The sequence below is a fragment of the Phyllostomus discolor genome, chromosome X (assembly GCF_004126475.2).
Source record: "Phyllostomus discolor isolate MPI-MPIP mPhyDis1 chromosome X, mPhyDis1.pri.v3, whole genome shotgun sequence".
In the NCBI taxonomy this organism is placed as follows: domain Eukaryota; kingdom Metazoa; phylum Chordata; class Mammalia; order Chiroptera; family Phyllostomidae; genus Phyllostomus; species Phyllostomus discolor.
In genome coordinates, this window is record NC_050198.1 from 98,658,674 (window position 1) to 98,680,100 (window position 21,427).

General features: G+C 38.3%; 1 protein-coding gene across 2 annotated transcripts in view; it reads right to left on the reverse strand.

The window, feature by feature from the left end:
* The window catches only part of HEPH (hephaestin), a 59,213-nt gene that overhangs the window by 21,318 nt on the left and 16,468 nt on the right, over positions 1-21,427 (reverse strand). For both annotated transcript variants that reach the window (XM_028523014.2, XM_036016429.1), the window contains 8 exons: positions 21,131-21,267; positions 18,855-18,986; positions 16,884-17,095; positions 15,814-15,964; positions 13,263-13,475; positions 3,197-3,410; positions 1,476-1,615; positions 554-685 (listed from right to left, as the gene is read on the reverse strand). In XM_028523014.2, coding sequence (XP_028378815.1) covers positions 554-685; positions 1,476-1,615; positions 3,197-3,410; positions 13,263-13,475; positions 15,814-15,964; positions 16,884-17,095; positions 18,855-18,986; positions 21,131-21,267 — 1,331 coding nt within the window. The remainder of the gene's footprint in view (positions 1-553; positions 686-1,475; positions 1,616-3,196; positions 3,411-13,262; positions 13,476-15,813; positions 15,965-16,883; positions 17,096-18,854; positions 18,987-21,130; positions 21,268-21,427) is intronic.

Consider the following 21,427-nt stretch of genomic DNA (forward strand, 5'->3'; position numbering starts at 1 on the left):
TTTAAAGAGTAGGAACAAGTAGTATTTCCCACTGTATTCATTCCTTCTAATTTTGTTCCTGCATCCAGTAGGCTTCCAGTAAGTATTTATTCAATAAATGAATGAATGTAAGAGAATGTGGTCAAGATTATGATCACCCTACATTTAGTATCAGGAGTTCAGTATGTTACTGGGATTAGGGTTCAGTCTGTACTAAGGGGACAAGAACTTTACCCGGGTCAGGGATCAGTTTGCGGCCTGAAACAGGTAACTACCCATGATTAGGAGTTCATACTATAGCCAAGGTTTAGTTCAGTCCTAGAGAGGGTTAGAAGCTAAATCTGTATTCAGAGTTAAGGCCAGTATAAGGCCTTACAAACAAACAAAAACTAAGGTAGCCTGTTTTAAGACTGAGAAAAATTAGTATTTCATAGAGACAACCTCAGGCTGTGGCTTAGTCCTGGCTAATACTTCTGTTTCAGTTCTCTAACAGTATATTTTTTAAAAGGAGCAAGGCAGAGGGCTGGAAAAGTGCTGCACATCCTTTTCCCCTTCGCTAAGTGTTCCTACTCACCAGGCTCAGCAGCCAGTGGCCAGCCAGGATTAGATTCTAGCACTCCGTGGGCATGCACAGAGTAGGGGCGGCTTGCATTATTCTTGAATACCACAGTTATGATATCACCAACCTCTCCTCTAAGAAGTGGACCTAATATATGCAAAAGAAGGAAAAGTATCATTAGTGGAGAAGTGGAACAGGGGCATTAAAGGTATTTAAAGAAGGGGACATACATAGGAGCTCCCTAGAATTAGGGGTTTGCCATAAGAAATGATCCTTCTGAGCTGAAAATAATGACTGGCTTCATTTTTAAATTCAGAAGCCCTTAAAGTGATGCTGCTACACATATAATAGCACTCCATCAACAGAATTGTATCTCCAATTACCCCTACTTTTCCCATCCCAACTCTCTCTAAATAATACCCAAATTTTTAGAGAATCAGGGCTCTGAGTAATAATTGTTACTTAGGAGCGAGAGCTTGACATATAGTACAGAATTTCTGGGCTCTCTTAAAGGGCTAGTGGATCCCTTCTGTACAAGGGCAAAATGAGGAAACTCACTAGCCCCCACAAAATGAAGAAACTGCACCAATAACTAAACTGGGTACAAGGCTAATACTGGTTTCCTGCACCATTTTTCTACTTTATGATGTTTCTGCATTCTTTTGCCTTTAGCATTAAAAAAATCTATCATCCTCAGAGATCCATAGATATAGAGACCTGGAAAAAAAAAAAAACCTAGCTCGGATTGCAGCAGAATTCATGAATTCCTCCCTTTGATTGCTTATTTTCATGGCAGTTTTGTAAAATATGACTATAGTTCCAGTACATCATAAAGAAAAACTGATAATGGGAAATGGGAGGCCTTCCTGATGTGACATAGCCCCTCTGGGATCAGTAAAGGCTTCTAGACACTAGGAAGAAAGTGGAATTCCCTTACCCAAGATTCCTAAGTGCTCCTCTGGTCCAGTCCTTGGCCGAGGGATCCTGAATGTACCATCAGTGTATTCCCTGAATACAGCTTTCTTGTATCTGGAACCCAGTAGCCCATCCTTGTTGCTCAGAAAGATGTGACCATAACTAGAGGAATCCAAAGACTGGTATCAGCTCCTGACCCTCAGTGCCTTAAGCCCACAGGGAAGTGAGGTCAGATCCAAGTTCATGTCACAGATAGAAAAAGGAGGGGCCTACCTCTTCTAATACAAGATTCCTGAACATATTGGCTGCATACATGCAATTATAGATGGTAGATTTCAATATCTACTTATGTTATCTTGTTTGCTATCATCCAAATAGGAATTTGTATTAAAATTTATATGGCGAGAACACTGGGATGACAATCAGAAGGCCTGGTCTCTAGCTCTAGCCTTGATGATATCTTAGATGGAATTCATTTGATGAGAGGACAAGGTACATGTGGCAGGAAAGTAGTAACTGCTTCTGCTGCTGGAGGGTAAGGGCTGGGGACCAGTAGAAATCTTACAGATTTCTCCTTATAGGATGCTTTCCTATTTACAAAGGTCTTTGTTATTTATTTTATCATTTTACATTACCAATAGGCTAGTGAGGTAGGTATGTCCCAGAGGTGGATTCAGAGGTCCAGAGGTGACAGGACATATCTTCATTGATACATCAGCCAGAAAGAGAGCCAGAACTTGAATTCAAGTCTGCTGTTCCTTCTCTACCTCCTTCCAGTCAAGTTATTTCAAGTATACCACATCATTTTAAAGATGAGTAAACCAAGTCTCAGAAAAGTGTAGTCGCTTTTTCTAGGTAGATTGCATAACAAGTTAGAAAATAGGCTTCAACCTTTAAGAACCAACACAAACAGCAACAATTGGGAATTGAGAGTGCCAAAAATAAACTCTATTGGAAATTGTTAAACTGTACCTCAGTTTCTATTCTTCCATTTTTCTTTTATAGTAGTAGAATCACCTAGGTTTTAATTGAGTGCATGGCTGCCAAACAAGAGACCACTTCCCAAACTTTCTTGTACCTAGGTATGGCCATATGAACAAGTTCAGGATAATGGGGTATGAGAGAAAGTGATGTACACAATTTCCAGGTCATCTAACCAAGTGCTGCTTTCCTTGGACTTATTTCCCCTTTCTTGATATGTGGGAATGATTATAACTGGAACAGGCAACTTAATTCCAGAGATGAAAGCAAGTGTTATATGTGACTAATTCATCTACTGGCCCTGCTCATGTTTATTCTATTATGCAAACAAGAAATAAAATTCTAACTTATCTAAGCCACTCTATTTTTTTTCCTGCTACACAGAATCACCTGTCCTTTAATGACATTTTTTCAAGGAATAGTTGACTTTGGGGTTTTCAGTTCCTTGAGTAAGTGCTATATAAAATTTAAGTCCCAGTAGAGGTGCTTCTGACTAACCAAAAGAAAGAAGGTGAAGATTAAGAACATGAGGGTGTGTGTAAAGTCTTTTATTTCCACCTCATAGTACAGCAATATAGAGGAAGCAATGAATTCCACTTTACCTGCATTCTATTCCCTGTACCAGAGACTAGATGTTGGTATCTAATCTCTGTTGGTATGTTATTAGGTTAAGTCCTTCCTTATTTCAGAATCTCAGTATCCTCCTTATTTGTAAAATGATACAGAGTGTCTGAAAGTGTGGCTTCTTTTCTGAAGCCTTACCTGTCCTTCTCAGACTGGTTATGCCATTCCAATTCCCAGCTTCTGTCAGGGCAATAGTCCCACTCCACCTCTTCTGCCATGATATAGTAGACTCTTGCAGCCTGGTAGCGTTGGCGAGGGGCAGCTTGGTGGGCAGGACACTGGGAGACATTATAGATAGCCTTCATCCCTGCTTCTCTGTGGCTGCCTTCCTGGCAGTAAATCTCAAATGTCCCTGAGAAAGAAGAAAGAACAAAACCTTAATCAGAAAGCCCCTGTGGGAACCTGGGGGATTCCATGCTTCTCTCTAGGCATACTGTAGAGAATGGGTACTTACAGATAAGATTAATATATGCATTACATAAAAATTATTACAAGTGTATTGAGAGCAATGAGCACAAAGGTTAAGAGTTCTAGCTCCAAATATGCACTGTCTGGGCTTAAAACTAAACTCTGCCACTATGATGACTAGTTCTTCCCTATTTATCCAGGGCTTTCTAAGTTTTAGCCCTAAAAGTCTCATATCCCTGGAAACTTCTCAGTTATTAACAAACTAGGATGTTTGGTAACCTTATCTGACACATTAGCTATATCATCTTGAGGCAATTTTTCCACCTATGTATATTTCAGTTCCCTTCTGGTAAAATGGGCATAATTTCAGTTACTTCATTGGGTTGTTGTAGATTTAAACAGAATAATATACACATATTGTTTAGCATTGTATATAGTAAACATTCAATAAGTGAAGCTATAAATAATTAACTAAAGCTGTAATAATAATTATTCCAAGAAAGGTCTTGACCAGTTGTCTGTCTTTCCAACCATGTAGCAAAGAAATAAAGGTGGGCTAAAGTAGTTATATAAAAAAGTGAACCTTTTGCTAAGTGAAATAAATAAGATGGAAAAGGACAAGGATCATACAATTTCATTCATATGTAGAATATAAAACAAAAAAGCAATAAAAAACAAACTCATAGACATAAACAACATTATAGTTGTTACCAGACAGGAAGGGAGATGGGAGGAAGATGAAGAGAGTAAAGGGAGTCAAATATATGCTGATGGAGGGAGACTAGACTATGGTTGGGGAGCATACAATGGAGTATACAGATGTTGTATTCTAAAGTTGTATACCTGAAGGGAGATCTAAGATAGCAGAGGACTGAGTGGGAGTTATACCAACCACCTCCCAGGACTAATGTAGAATTATAACTAAATTGGTGGAGAAATTGCCCGGAACAAACAACTGAACCATAGTTAGAGAGAAGCCTTATAACCATGGACAGACAGAAGAAACAGCTTTAGTACAATATGGCTGGTAAGGAATACACAAGAGATGCAAGAGGGCTGGTGGGGCACCCACAGGTGGCAGCTGAAGTGCTGGAGGAATATTTAAGTGGCTGGTTGGATCCCCCTGAGAAGTGTGGGATCTAAACCCTAAGCTAGGATCCCCAGCCTAGAACACCAGAGCCCTAAAGGTACACAGATAACATCCAGCTGCGAAAAGTGACAGGGTTTCTCTATGCCAGACATGGGAAGCTGGAGATGTAGAGTCATTTAAAGGGCCAATGCATAAATTCATTTGCAGCCACTTATCCTGTGCTCTGGTGAAGACAGAGAGGCAGAATGGACTAGAGATGCTTCAAGAAAGACTGGGGATGGAGATTTGGGGGAGAGAACTGAGGGAGCAGCTGCCAGGATCCCTGCGCTGAGCCATCACCCATACTGCAGGAACCATCATGCTCAGTCAGTCCACTCCCCTTCGAGTGGCAGCAGCCTGAGGGGAAGCAATAGCTCCAACTCCAGGGAGGATTCTGCCCCACCTATGGTGCTTAAGCTTGACAGCTGAGTGCACAGTGACTAGATTGACAACTGAAGTAGTCACCCATAGATGGTGGATCCCTTGTAATCTCCAATGGGTTGCCTAAGGCCAGACTGGGACACCATTTGACATCAGTACAGGTGGATCCAGAAAGAAAAAAAAAAACAGTGGTAAATACTAGATGCTACCAAGATGAAATCCACAGTGGTCTTATCCGTGATTTGCAATATTTTTGTTCTTGCATAGCTTTTTTTAAAAGATTTTATTTATTATTTTTAGAGAAAGGGAAAAGGAGGGAGAAAGAGAGAGAGAAACATCAATGTGTGAGAGATACAGTGATCCATTGCCTTTCACATGCTCCCAACTAGGGACCTGACCCACAACCCAGGCATGTGCCCTGACTGGGAATTGAACCGGTGATTTTTCAGTTCACAGGTCAATGCTCAATCCACTGAGCCATACCTCCCAGGGTATCCTGCAGAGCTTTTTAACATTAATTTATTGTCCTTCAAGTTTTTACATATTAAGCCACTAAATGTTTATTTCAATACATATATTTTTCTCCTTCCTTCTCTTGTCCCATTTCACCTTATTTTTTCCTTTTATTATTTTTGTTTTAATTTTTGTTTTCTCTCTTGCTACAACTTGTTTCCATTCCACACTCTTACTATTTCTCCCCTGTCCAGTCTCTGAAAACCAATTTTCTTGTCAAAGGTCATCTCACATTCTCTTTCCCACTTTTAGAATACCTGCATGCTCTTTCCACCTTTAACAATTTTTGTTTATTGGTTGTGGATACTGTATTTGTTGCATTTTTTCAATTTTATCTTTAGAGCTTCACTATTTTTGTATTTCAAATCTCAAATTTTACTATTCCCCTCTCCTGAGCATTTTTTTTAATCTCAAATTTTAATTTTTTCCTGTCTTAGCCTGTTTTTTTCTTTTTTTCTCTTTCATCCTGCTCTTTTTTTCCTTTTCCTTTCTTCTTTTGCTTTTTGTCTCAAATCTTAACTTTTCCCTGTCTTAGCCTAGTTTTTGTTCCTCACTCTTAATATTTCTTCTCTCTTTATCATCTCAAAATCCCTTCCCTTTCCTCTAGACATCTCTTAAGCTTTTCTTTCATTTTTACCTCTTACTCCCATTCTACCTCTATTAATTTTACCTCATGTGTTGTTCATAGTGCTGTGATGGATCTTTTTCTCTAATTTGGTTCTTATTTTTTATTATTTATTTACTTTTTTCCTTTTTCTCTCTCACTTTATTTTATTTTATTTTAAAAAAATTCTCCTTAAACGTAATACTGTATGCTTCACTTCTCTCATTCCATTCTGCCTTCTTCGGTCTCTATTTTATTTATGATGTAAATTTTACTTTCCCTCTTCAAATTGCTCCAAACCCTATTCTTATTAGTGTTCCTTCCTCTACCCTCTCAAAATCATTTTTCTTATAGTAGGTCATTTCATATTTCCTCTTTTTTCTTATAATAGCCTTAATCTCTTTACACCTTTATTAATACTGGTTCATTTGCTGTTGATAGTGGGATTGTGTGTGGGAGTTATTTCTTCAGGTGTGGGTTTGTTTCCTTGGCTTTGTGGTTTTGTTCTGGCAGCATCTACACAACAGCATACAAGATGTGATGGGTGGAGTGACTCTCAGTCAACCATATGGAAGGAAGGACCCACTAAAGAACCACCCAATAACAATAAAAAACAAATTACATCCAGAGAGCCAACATAAATGGCATAAAGGGCATCCCTAGAGCATCAAGTTCAGGTGATCAAGGAGACTGCACCACTGAATCACACAGGTCTCCTATCATAGAAGTTCACACCACATAGACAGGGAGTCAAAGCATATCAGTTTAAGAAGCAGAAGCAAATAAGAAGAGTTTCTCCTACAATGGGAAGACAAAGAAACAACCCCCAATTGAAAGGAAAGGAGGAATTCCCAGGAAGAGTGCTAAATGAAATAGATGCAAATAAACTATCAGATATTGAATTCAAAACAATGGTTATAAGGAAGCTCAATGAGCTCAGTAAGAATTACAAAAACTACAGGGAAAGTACAAGGAACTTACTGCAAACTACATCAGAATGAAAAAAGACAGAAAATATCAATAAGAGACAGGAGGAAATAAAGAATACAATTTCTGAATTGAAGAACACAGTAGGAGGAATCAAAAGCAGGCTACATGAAATAGAGGATTGAATCAGTGAGCCGGGGGACAAAGTAGGAAAAAAAAACACAGAAAGAGCAAGAAAAGAAAAAAAGACTAAAAAAGAATGGAGATGGGTTAAGGGAACTGCAGGACAACATGAAATGTAATAATATGCATATAGTAGGGATACCAGAAGGAGAAGAGGAGCAAGGAACAGAAAACCTGTTTGCAAAAGTAATGATGAAAAACTTCCCTAATTTGATGAGAGAAAAAGTCACACAAGTCCAGGGAGCACAGAGGGTCCCAATCAAAATTAACCCACACAGGCCCACTCTAAGATACACATCATAATTAAAATGGCAAAATTCAATGACAGAGAAAATCTTAAAGGCAGCAAGGGAAAAACAAGAAGTAACATACAAGGGAGCCCCAATAAGGCTGGCAACTGATTTCTCAACAGAACCACTACAAGCCAGAAGAGGATGGCCAGAAACATTCCAAGTAATGAAAAATGAAGTCCTGCAATCAAGACTATTCTACCCAGCAAGATTCTCATTTAAAATGAAAGGGGAAATAAGGAATTTTACAAACAAAAGAAGGCTAAAAGAATACACCTCCACCAAACCAGCACTGCAAGGTGTGCTAAAGGGACTGCTATAAGAAGATGAAGAAAAATGAGTGAGAGAGAGGGACACAGGTACAAAGGGAAAAATGGCAATGAATAAGTATCTATCAATAATAACTTTAAATGTAAACGGATCAAATATTCTACTCAAAAGACATAGGGTAGCTAAATGTACAAGAAAACATGACTAGCTTATATGCTGCTTACAAAAGACCCACCTCAGAACAAAAGACCTACACAGACTGAAAGTGAAGGGTTGGAAAAAATATTCCAAGCAAATGGACAGGAAAAAAATGTTGGGGTAGCAATACTTACGTAAAACAATATAGACTTCAAAACAAATGCCATAAAAAGAGACCCAGAAGGTGACTTCATAATACTCAAGGGAAGAATCCATCAAGAAGACATAAACATTATAAACATATATGCACCCAACATGGGAGCACCCAAATATAACTTCAACCATTCTCCATATAAGATCTAATATTATCTTTGACAAATATAATCCATAGCACATTGCTCCTTTGCTTTAAATGTTCCATTTATACTCAGAATACAATCCAAACTACTGACTATAGTCAACAAAACCTTACAACACTTTGGCAAGTCTCTGGCCAACCTGTATGACCTCATGTCATTTCACTCTTCTCCTAGCTCACTACATTCTAAACACACTGGCCTTCTTTCTGACCCTAAAACAAGCCATGCTTTTTCCTACCTTTGGGCATTTGTACTCACTGGTCTCTCTGTTTGAAATATTCTGCTCAGATATCTTCATATAGCTCCTTTCTGCTCATGATTTAGGTCTCTGAGTAAATGTTACATTCTCAAAAAGGCCTTCCCTAAATACCTTCTCTAAAGTAATCACTATCATATCATTGTATTTCATTTCTTTCATAATATAGATCATGATCTGAAATTACCTCATTTTATATATGTGTTTTATGTGTTTATTGCAGATATCCCCTTACAGTAATGATTATGTCCATCTTTTTACCCACCTTCTCTAGACTTAGTACATGAATGGTGTGCAATAAATATGTTGAGTGAATAAATATTTTTGCAAACGAATGACTAGATTACACTATCAAAAAGCCATGCCTCAAGGATTGGTGTGGAGAAGAAAGTGTGATTAACTGGAGGGGATGGAAACAAATAGAAGATATTTGGGGAAAGGCATGTGACCTTGGACTAACACATTATCAGAGTTTTCTCATAGGGACATTGTTGCCTAGGCTATTTCTTTTTTTAACACTCTTCTGCCTTGATATTTGAGTCTCCTCCTGCCACTTTAACCAATTATTTTCTGCCTCCTTATTCTGGCTTCTCTTTTCCCCCCTACCTCTTAAATGTGTATTTTTTGCCTTAAGTTTTCCTTCCTATCACTTTATATGTGCATATACTTGGACTATGAAGATATCTAAATTAGTCTAGTTCTATAAGCTTCAAATTTCTATTCACAACTACCTACTGTGAAACCTACATGACCTGGATTTCATCAGGATCTTAAATTTAGCACACCCCCAAATGATAACTTTTGACCCAAATCTTACTAACCCACCCATGCTTCTCTATTTGCTCACTTGATTAAAGATACCACATCTAGTACACAAGCTAGAAACCTCAGACATCCTTTTTTCTTGTGCAGCACCTCAACAAAGTCCAGTCATCCCTCTTAAATATCCCTTAAACTCTTTCCCTGCTCACCATTGCTATTGCTCCCACTCATCAGCAGGACTCTCATCTTCTCTTACAAGAGCCTGCTATTCAACCTTCCCTTAAACCTTACTTCTTGGTATTCCTCAACAGAGCAGCTATTAGAATTTTGCATGAGACTGTTCTTCATTGCCTAATAATATCCTACATATTGCAGAAAGTTTTAACATCTCTGACTCTTACCCTTTAAATGACAGTATAATTATCACCATATTCCCAGTCATGTAACTAAAAGTACATCCATACATTTCCAAACACATTTTAGCATACTACCTTGAGTTGACAAACATTGAATCAAATCAGTGTATGAAACATTCTCCAGGTAGACACTGTTTCCAAGCTACTGCCTATATGGTTTATACTGCCTAAAATGCCTTCCTCACAACCATCCCCTTTCTTTGCTTGGTGACAGTTTATTTATCCTTAAAAGGTCAATTTGAATGTCTGCTTTCAGAAAAACTTTACAAGTCAGGCAGAAATTGTTATAGCTTCCTGTGTGTTACCATAGCCCTTGGCAGACAGCATCATCATAGCCTTATGAATATTGTTTGCATACCTATCTCCCTTTCACACTAAATGTTAGCTGCCTTATTCATTTTCACATCCCTAGCATTCATACAAACAAGTAAAAGAAAACAGATGTTTATTATGCTATAGGGAAAATGTAATTGTGATAGAAAAGGAAAATAAAAGGAAAGAAAAAAGAAGGAAAAACAGAAAGAGAAGGAGAGAAAGAGATACAGATTGAAGAAAAATGGGAGGAAAGAAGAGAAAAAGAGAAAGGAAGACAAAAAAACAAAGAAAGGGACTGAAAGAGAAGAAAAGATGAAGGATAAGAAAAAGAAGGAAGAAAGGAAGTATAGAGAGGAAAAATAAAAAGAGGTATAAAAAAGAAGACAAGAAAAAAACAAAAAGAAAGGATAAAATAGGAATAGGGAAAATGAGAGATGAGCCCTGGCTGGCATAGCTCAGTGAATTGAGTGAGGCCTGCGAACCAAAGCATCGCAGATTCTATTCCCAGTCAGGTCACATGCCTGGGTTGCAGGCCATGGGCCCCAGCAACTGCATATTGATGTCTCTCTCTCTCTCTCTCTCTCTCTCTCTCTCTCTCTCTCCCCCTAAAAATAAATAAATAAATAAATAAATAAATAGTTTTAAAATATTTAAAAAAAGAAAATGAGAGGTGAGAAGAAAGGAGAAAATACATTGTTCTACCCTTTTTATCTGCCATTTTCCCTGGCTATTAAAGCTCTAATATCAGTAGTTCTGTTGAACAGTTGATGTATATTATACAGTATATTTTAAGTACAACATGCCATTTCTATTCAATGAAATATAGACTTATTAAAATTTAAAGCACAGTAAAAAGAGGATAAAAAATTACCAACAAACCTTCACAACTGAAACACTTTGAACAATTTGCTGAGTTTTTTTCTGAGTATTTGTTTCTCTATTTTGTTAAACATAATTGTGAGCCTCCAGCACACAGCATCTTGAATCTCTCTGGTGATGCATTTAAGTAATCTGAAAAGCTGCTCTATTACATATGTATATTTAGCAATCTCTATCACTATTCCTTTTTCTAGAATCCTAAAGCCATATTCTGATCCTGGCTTTTCCATTAACTGGGTACTTTTGCCCTGTCTTTAGAGAGCTACTCACAATGGTCTCTCTCAGTCTTAATCAGAGAGAAAGCCCCCAGGAGAAGAATGAAGGAGACTTCAGAGTCAATATATCATCTAGGAGAGAGAATCAATAGGAGTTGGTGGAGAATGGGCAAGAGGAAAATGAAGAAAAATAGAACCAACATGTCTAATCTGAACAAAGCATTTTCCCTTTTCAGATCTCTCTCTTCCTCCCATTAATAAAATAAGTGAATTAAAATGATCTTAAATGGCTCTGGCTGGAGTGGCTCAATGGATTGAGCACTGGCCTGCAAAGCAAGGGGTCACTGGTTCAATTCCTAGTCAGGGCACATGCCTAGGTTGCAGGCAAGGTCCCCAATAGGGGGTGTGTGAGAGGCAACCATACACTGATGTTTCTCTTCCTCTCTTTCTCCCTCCCTTCCCCTCTCTAAAAATAAATAAATAAAATCTTTTTTTTTTAAAAAAGATGATCTTAAATGGGGTCTAACATTTCCAACATTCTATGACTCAAGAATTCTTCAGAAAGCAGAAAGAGTTTGAAAGGTCTGGAAAGTGCAATGGTAAGATAAATTTTGACTTTTGCTGTTAAGAAAACTCAGGAATCTTAAAGAGTAACCTTTTTTACTCTTATAAACCCATTCACACCTTCTCCTCCCCATACCAGATCAGAATGTTTTTAAGCAATCTAAAGCCATCATTCTTGGGTCTCAGTGTGGCAAAGAATAATTTCATTCATCCAAAGTAAGAGCAAGCCCTGGGGAAGCACATAGACATGGCTGCAGAGCCTGCCTAATTTTGTGAAGCGATTAAGCCTAAGATTTGGCTTTGAGACCAAGGCTAGAGAGAAAGGTCTTTATTTAGAAGTTCCCCACCACAGGCCTTACTAAAAAGCACTTGTTTCTGTTGTTCCTTTCAGCTCTATTAACTATCGTTTCTAATTTGCTAAATTATCTCTCAGACCAAACAAAAATATCTGAGGTAGATAGGCAAAAATGAGGACCCAGATGTCTGTGGAGACCAGCTTTGTGTCAAATGCTTATTAAACACAGTGCCAGGATGAAATTAATAAATTGCCAAAGAGACTTGTTTTGCTTAGGGACTTTTTCAAATATAAATGGAATCTACAGAACTAAAATAAAGTTTAATGGGAAATGCATGGAACTGACGGATTTTCCTTACAAACGCTATTGCCATCTACTGCCTAGAAAAAGTATATACCTTAGGAAATGCAAAGTGAAATTACTGCTGCATTATTAAATGTTAAATATAGATGGAATCTGAAGAAACATTCAAGTCAAATTCCTTAATGAAAGAAAGACAGAGAGAAGGAGAGGGAGAGACGTGGGGCGGGGGGGAGAAAAGAAAGGGGAAGGAGGGAGAGGGATAGATAGAGAAAGAAAGAAATCTATCCACAGAGAGTAGTGATTAGACCAAAGTTAAACAGCAAGTTACTGAAAGAGCCTGGACTAGAAGTTTCTGTGCTCTGATTCTTGGTCTAAAATGGTTACAGCTAACCCCTACCTAATTCCCAAACAAAGTTTGCAGAAATCCTCACAGAACATCAGAGTTGGAAGTGCTTATAGTTACATGTTATTGACCTCCCCCCACCAAAGCAAGGACTGTAACTATGGAATCTCTAGATGAACAAGGAGCTACAAAACCAAGTCCATCTTCTGCATGTATAAAAATTGCCCTTTTTGTTGTGACACTGTTACAGATGTCTCCCAATTCCCCCCTTTGCCCTCCTTCATCCAGCCCCCACCTTTCCCCCTGGCCTTTACCACATTGTTGTCTCTGTCCATGGGCCATATATATATATGCACATGTTCTTTGGCTAATGTCTCCCAGTGCTCCCTCATGACCCTGGGCAGTATCCCCATTTCTCAAATGTTATGCCAGAAAGAGCTTCCTTACTATTTCACTCTAATTTGCCTGCAGCCAAGATGATAATCCAAATAACCACAACACAGACTGCATGTTCAGGAGGGAGAAGGCAACTGTGCTTTGAAAATTTCCTAAGTACCCTCCACAAGAGTCTTCTTTTCTTTTCACCAGCCCCCTCACCCAGCCCCATGCCCAACAAAGTCTCTCAGCATAGGGTCAGCTGCTAAGGTACTTACCAAGGTTGTCGGGCTGCATGATGGCCATGGCAAAGGTGTGAGGAAAGAGCATGGCAGCACTCTTTCTCATGCCCTGAATCTGTACAGTGTTGCCTTGGAACATGACCCCGTGCACATCACTCTCTGTGCCCAGGCCAAGCAGGTGCCAGGCCACTGTGTCACCTTTGCACATGTCCAGCCTGGGCAGGTTAGAGAATAGAAACCCGTTAATAGCTGGAAAACAAAAACACAGGACAGGATAGGGAGATGAAACCGGACTACTCGGGCACTGGCCAGCAGCATGGAATCAGCTCTGCATTATAAAAAAAAAACTTTAAATTTCTGAGTCATCCACAACTCCTCTGCCCTCTCCCCTAAGCCACTTTAGTTCTATTCATAAAGATCTGACCCTTTGAGATGAAGGCCCAACCAGACTTTCTGGCCTCATCTACTGCCCCTTCTCCACCACATTTCACATCCTTGAAAAACGGAACTACTCTCCACTACTGCAACCCCTTCGCACGTATACTAAAGTACTAACTCTCTTATTCCCACTCTCTTGAAACTCTCCTCCCTTGACTTCTGTAGCACCACATTCTCCTGGTTCTCTTACAACCTCCTTGATTGTTCTTTCATTTTCTTCTCATTCTCCATCACTCTGTAAAGTGTTGGGGTTCTCCAAGTTTCCATATTCTGTTTTCAAACTATGTCCTCTTTTTTTCTATGCTACCACTACTCTGGCTCTAGCCCTCACCATATCTGGCCTGAACTCCTGCAAAAGCCTCATTCCTGGTACCCCTACCTGCAGTCCATCCTCCAACTTCTTCTCACACACAATTATCCTGTGAGCTCTACTTGCCTCTGCATGCCCAGAGGCTTATTAGACACTTGTTGACTGCACATTCTCTTCCCTGCACTGCAATATATTGTACTTTCCCTCCGGTCTCTCTACACAGCAAACTACTATTCATCTATCCATCATGCTCCAACTCAAATGTTACTTCCCCAGTGAAACAGAGTTATTATTCTGTCTCTGGTTTCCATAAAACTTTTCCTCAACAAAATTCTGCCATATGACTTACCACAGGAGCCAGTGATTTACTTACAGATCTATCTCCCCCTACCCGAGATTGACCTAAGAGGAAGAACACTTTTTTCTGTATATGTGTAGCTAAGTACTTAATGTGTTACCCAATACTAATCAGGTGTTCCATAAATTCAAACTGGAATGAACTTGGTTTGCAAGATGGTCTTAGTTTTTCCAGCTCATGTAACTGACTGGCTCCAACCAAAAGATGGAGCCAAAAGACAAAACACTTGTTCCTTATTCCCTCACACCTTCTATACTCCCCTCAAAAATATAGAGAGGCCTGCTTGAAGCTGGCCCCTTTTCAATGTTCCCACATCCACTGGAACTATCTTTAATGGGTAACCAACCCTATTTGGTAATACCCTGAGATGCTGATGAGAACATTGCTAACCTTCTGATTCTGCTTCACCTACCTATAATGTCTGATTGCAAATCTATTCAGCCTTCAAGACCTAGTTCAAGCACTCCCTTCTTCCATAAATCCTTTCATGGCATTGTTCCTCATTAATGTTCTCCTCCTTTGAACTCTTAAAATGTCACTTAAAACCTGTTCCACACAATTTAGCATTTAATTATACTATGTCTTGGACTCTTCTAGATTGTTTTATGGGTGTTAGTTTCATATCACTGCAAAATGATGGGAGCTCCTTGAAAACTGGGACCATGTCTTTCCATTCATTCACTCATCTGCCCACCTACTCATTGATTGGTAGTTCCTGTTTATAATTATTCACTGTGTACTAGACGGTGTAGAGGATACAAAGATAAGAAACAAATCATATTCACCTTTAAGGACATTACACTTTAGCAGAAGTAAAAAACAATGTAACAATTAACTAAAATATAGGTGGGTACATGAAACTTGCTATTAAAATAGTCTGATAAATATGCAATAGTGTAATAGTTCAGAGGAAGGTGTCATCATCCTGGGCTTGGGTCATAAAAAAAAATTGGAGCTACCTTTCGAGTACAGCTTTAGAGAATAAAATTCCCCTGGCTGTGGGCAAAGATATTTGGGGGTTTCAACCCCCAAAAGCAGGGGGTTTCAACTTGAGGGCAAAGCATTGCAAAAGCATGAAGTTAGAAATGTACAAAGTACATTCATATAGACAAAAATAGTCCCATTTTGCTGAAGTATGAAGTTGTGGAGCAAGCACAATGGAAGAAAAAGGTGAAGGATATAAGTCTGGAAAATTGTCATCTCAGCTTACTCTTCTCAGTCTATAGGGGATTTCTTCTGTGGAATCCTCACTTCATAGTACCTTTAACCAGTGACCCCTTATCCTGCGTAACATAGGAAACAGCCCATGAAAAGTGCTAAGTATAAGATCTATTGTCAGGTTTAATCCCTCAATCTAGCTCATCTCTTGGGTATAGCTTACCAGTAGAATCAATATTTTCAGAGATGGGTCACAATTAAGATTCAAATTTACTTATAACCTCTCAGCTGTAGCTCATAACAAAAGCACTCATTCCCCATACCATGCATCCGATTGGAGTCTTGGAAACCCATGACATCCTCTGAGAGTAGTCGGGAATCCAACATAGCAGCTTCTTGATTGGTATTGCTGTACCAGCTCTTGTTCTCATCCAGCACAGTAAAAAGGAGAAAGAATTCTTTATCCACCCCTTTCTGTAGGCCCAGTATGGGAGAAGAGAGGGAGAAATGACAACAGTTTCAGCAGTTGTAGACTCAGATGCTCCACACCCAATGATCCTTGATTCTTTCTGATTCCCTGTTCCAGACACAGAGCCAAGCTCATATCTCCCGTATATAACTGCAGTTGTTACTAGGCAGTTTTTCCTCAGGTAACCTCAAATAATAGGTGGATGAAGGAGATCAGAATAAATTGAAAAGACTAGAAGTGAGGAATGTACAAAATGTAGCAGGAAAGATGCAGGAAAGGTGTGGGTTATGGAAAAAATACAGAGTGTGATAAGAGAGAGCCTATATTCACCTGGGGAGTAGTAAAGGTAATTAGGAGACCAGGGGAAGGGCTCTGGGGGCTTTGAAAATATGAGACAAAATAATTATAATTATTAATATGCTATTAATTATTACTACTACTAACATTTACTGTGTTATTACTATGTACCAGACACTGTGTTAAGCATTTTATATAAATTATTACAATTAATCTTTACAGATACCCAAAATATCTTCTTCCACTGTTAACCCTTTACTATAGATGAAGAAACTGAAGAAAAGAGAGGTATAGTAACTGGTAATCTAGCAAGACTACACAGCTAGAAATGGTGGGGTGTATCTAAAAGAAGACTAGCAAATACTAAAGAGGATTTAGGAATTTGGAGCAAGGACTAGGGGCTACTGAGGCTAAAAAATATAAAGGATCAAAGACTAAGTATGATGTGAGTGAAAGAATAACATACAAGATAGCTTGAAGTCACCAACTAAATTCTGATTCAACAGCTTGGTTATTTTTTTTTCTATTCTCTCACCTCTAGAATTTAGTCCCATGCTTAACTCCTAGTTTGCAACCCTGTGTCAACTTCCACCCAACAGACTTTCCAGCCAGAAACCTTGACAATACCTGTTTGCTATCTGCACCCAAAGCACCAGCCTTGCACACTAGTAGAGGGCCCACCAGACCAGAATTTGTATCTTTTATGGGATCTACAGCAGAAAAGTACATCCAGGTCAAACAGGCAGGATCCTGAGCACTGGGGCCTGCATGGGGGGGTACTGTCCATCGATATGTTACTTTCTCAAAGGGCTTGGCCACCAAACCGGGATGGGGTGAGCCTGCAGGGAAAACATGGAACTCATTACTCATATGGGTTAGACTAAAGATCATCAACTCCAAACAGTGGGGTAAAGATCATAAACTACAAAGGCATTTTGCAGTAGCAGCAGGAACAAAAGTAACATGGAATATTGAATATTTAAAAGAATCCTAGGTAAGAGTCAAGACACTCGAGTTTGGTTCCTAGTTCTTCCAAACCTTGTTATATAAACAGGAGAAATTTAAACTTCCCCAAACTTTTCCAAACTCATGAGACCTAGAGGAATAAAAGGGTGATTTATACTTATTTGGAATACCCTTCACTTAAAAACATATTTATCTGCTTTTATATCCCTACCTCTGTTTAAAAATTTCCGGAGTTGGGAGATTCCCTACCTGTCATCATAGCCCATTTCATCTTTGAGTGGTTCAGAAGAAGATATCATCATTCTGGGCTTGGGTGATTAAAAAAAATTATACATGAAGGAGTTAGCTTTTGAGTATGGCCTTAGAGAATGAAAAAAAAAAATTTCCTCAGGCTGGAGGCATGGTATTAAATTATCTATTCACTCATTGTTCCTAACTATTTAAATTTTCAAACATACAGAAAAAATGTAAAAGTTAGTATAATAATCACCCTACCACCTGGAGTTGATTGTTAACATTTTGCATTTTTTAATTCATCTACATTTATATGTATGTTTATCTACACATATATAAACTCACAATTTGGGTTTGTTTGCTTTTGCTAAATCATTTGGAAGTAAAATGCAAGCATCATGACATTCTATTTCTAAATAATCAGTAAGGATTTCCTGTATTACCACAATAACATTACCACACCTAAAAAATACCCTAATATCGCTAATGTCATCTAATATCCAGTCTATAGTAAAAAATTTTTAATTATCTCCGAAATGTCCCTTAAGACTACTTTTTAATAAACAGGATCAGACAAGGTTTGCATGTTGCCTTTGGTGTTGTCTCTAACTTTTTTCCCTATGACATTGACTTCTTAAGTGGACTAGACCAGTTGCCTTGTAGGATATTCTTTCAGAATAGATTTGTCTGTAACTTTGCCCTTTATGATTTTATTATTTTTGATATTTTGGCTTTGGATTAGCATCTGTTAATATTATTTTTAGAGAAAGCAAGAAACTAATTACTCAATAATCTCATTTCTATTTCCCTCCTGAAATAGTAATCCAAACCATATGCATGTATTAATTTCACACATCCAATGATTTACAATATTATAAAATAATAAAAAATTTACATGTATAAACAAGAGGATAAGGTAAATATGTTATGATAAATCCATGGATGGAGTATTACATAATCATTAAAAGATTTACAGTATCACTATGGGATGGAAAAATGGACAAAATATAATGGTAACTGAAAATATGACACAAAAGTGTACAAACCATATGATCTCAAATCTATAAATATATAGATTTTTATAAGCACAGAAAAATATTTAAAGGAATATCAAAATATAATGGCAATTTATCTATGAATAATTTTAGTTATTTTATAATTTTCACATTTTCACAATTCATAATACATATTTGTTATTTTATAATCAGAAATATTTAAAACATATATCTTATTGAATCCAGCTCTGCCTTGCTATAATATCATACATTTATTCAACAATATCCACACATGCCTATTAATTCTGCCTCCTTCTCCCTCCTTCACTCCGTATTTATATTTCCTCTAGACCTACCTTCTATTACCTGCAGCCCACATTAGTTGGAGACCCTGCCTGCTCACCATCATTGTACATAGTTCCCTCGTAGTCTTTCTCATAAAACACCCCATGAGGCTGTATACTGAATGGCTGGGAGGCACGATTGTAGAACATCACCTGGATGGTGTCGCCCACCTCAGCCCTGATTACCGGCCCTGTTAAACGGGAAGGAGAAACAATGAAAATGAAAACAGGCATGACAAAGGATGATGGAAACAGAAAAGAGGAAGGGAAAGAAAAGGGATATGAAAAAGATAGGGAACTCCTCTCTTTGCAATAAGAATAATCCCTTCCAAGTATATAAAAATTTATAGCCATAAAAATGCATTAAAATCCATTATCTCAATTTGATCCTCAAATATCATCCCAAGGTATACAGGGCAGGGGATATCTACATTTTACAGATGAGGAAACTGCAGCTCAGAAAGATGGAATTGATCTCAAATTCAAATGATTAGGAACACAGACAGGACCTAAAGCTAGGGCTTTCTCCCACATGACTGTCAAGTCCAATTCTATTTCTCCTGCTTTTATTGCCCCAGTTTCCACAGTTGCATTTTCTTGAAGGACCCATGTAAATATCCAAGCTTGCCTCAATTCTAAGTAGATTTTGAACATATAAAATTATTATACCTTCTATCAAGGCCCTGGACTAACTAACCTAGCCATGACCACTGGATTTTTCTTTGCTCCTCTACCTACTATCTCTAACCTAGCATAGGTCACTTTTGAGACCAATCAGAAATAGCAAGACAACCTGAGGACTTATGCTGACTGTAACCCCAGTTCAGAGCCTCTGGAATGGTTTCTACTCAATGTCCACACCTAATGCTTCCCCTCTAATCAAGACTGGGGACCAATATGCCACTTATAATAATGGATAAAACAACCAGACAGAAGATGAATAAATAAATAGGAGACTTAAATAACACAATAAACCAACTAGATCTAACATATACAGAACACTGTACCATACAACAGAATACATATTCCTTTCAAGTGCACATGGGACAAATGTGCACATGAGGCTTACCTCAATAGATTTAAAAAGATATCATCTAAATTATCTTCTTCAACCAAATGGAATAAAGAAGATCTCCAGAGGAAGCTCTGTGGACATCCCTCACCATCTTCTACCCTAGTGTTTAATGTATTGTTTCCTAACCTTCCTGCTGATGAAATCAGCTCAGTCTGTTTAAATCAAGGATGACATAGGAAGGAGCCCTTTGTTTTCCACAGTCTCATTTTGGATTGTTTTCTCTTCTAGCCCTAACTTCAGTAGAAACCTCAGAATCAACTACCCAGGTCTCAGACTCCCCTCAGTCTCTCCTGAGCACTATCATGACAGTCAGCTCTGAATGCACTAGCCCAGAGATGAACAGGGAACAACACAATTTTTAAAGAACCAATGGATCAAAGAAAAAGTCACACAGTAAATTAGAAAATACTTAGAGGCAGATGAAAATGAAAACATAACATACCAAAACATGAGATGCAATGAAAGTGCTGCTAACAGGAAAATTTATAGCTATGAACACTTACATTAAAAAGAAAGAAAGATCTCAAATCAACGACCTAACTTTACAAGTAAAGAAATCAGGAAAAGAAAAACAGACTAAACCCAAAGCTAGTAGAAAGAAGAAAATACATTAATGATATGTGAAATACAGAATAAGAAAACAATAAAGAAAATCAGTAAAACCAAAAGTCGGTTCTTCAAAAAGATCAACAAAAATTGACAAATCCATTTTTTAAAGATTTTATTTATTTATTTTTAGAGACGGGATAAGGGATACAGAAACAGAGGGAGAGAAACATTAATGTGTGGTTGCTTCTCATGTGCCCCCTACTGGGGACCTGGCCTGCAACCCAAGCATGTACCCTGACTGGGAATCAAACCAGCAACCCTTTGGTTCGCAGACTGGTGCTCAATCCACTGAGCCACACCAGCCAGGGCAAACTGACAAATCTTTAGCTAGATGGACTAAGAAAAAAAGGGATAAAACTCAAATTAATAAAATCAGAGATGAAAGTGGGGACATTCCTACCAATACTACAGAAATAAAAGATTATAAGAGAGTACTATGAGCAATTGTATACCAACAAATTGAATAACCCAAATGTAACAGATACATTTCAAAAACATAACTCTTTTGCACAAAACACTCATCTGTTGGTACTCACTTTGGGAGATGCAGGTCTAGAGTGTGCCTCTGAGCTGCCCCAGGCTCCAGTTTCTAAGTCCTCCCCAGTTCTCATGGCTCTAGTCAATTAATTTCATAAGTTAAGGATTCCTCACCCAGGATTCCAAGATGCTCATCTTCCTCCAGCTGTACCTTTTCTTGGAATGTTTCATCTTGGAAGGCCTCATATCGGACTTTCCAGTAAGTGCCCCCAATTCTGCTGGAGCCCTTCTGGAAGAATTTATCTGGGCCACTGTCATATAAGGAGACAAATGTCACATGATTTAATTGTGTATCAAATAGACTCCAATATGACCCTTGGTCTCAAGTTATGGATATTTATGATTAGGAAAGAGCTCAGATCATCCAGTTTAGCTTCCACCCATTGGAGGTGACACCACTAATAGAATATG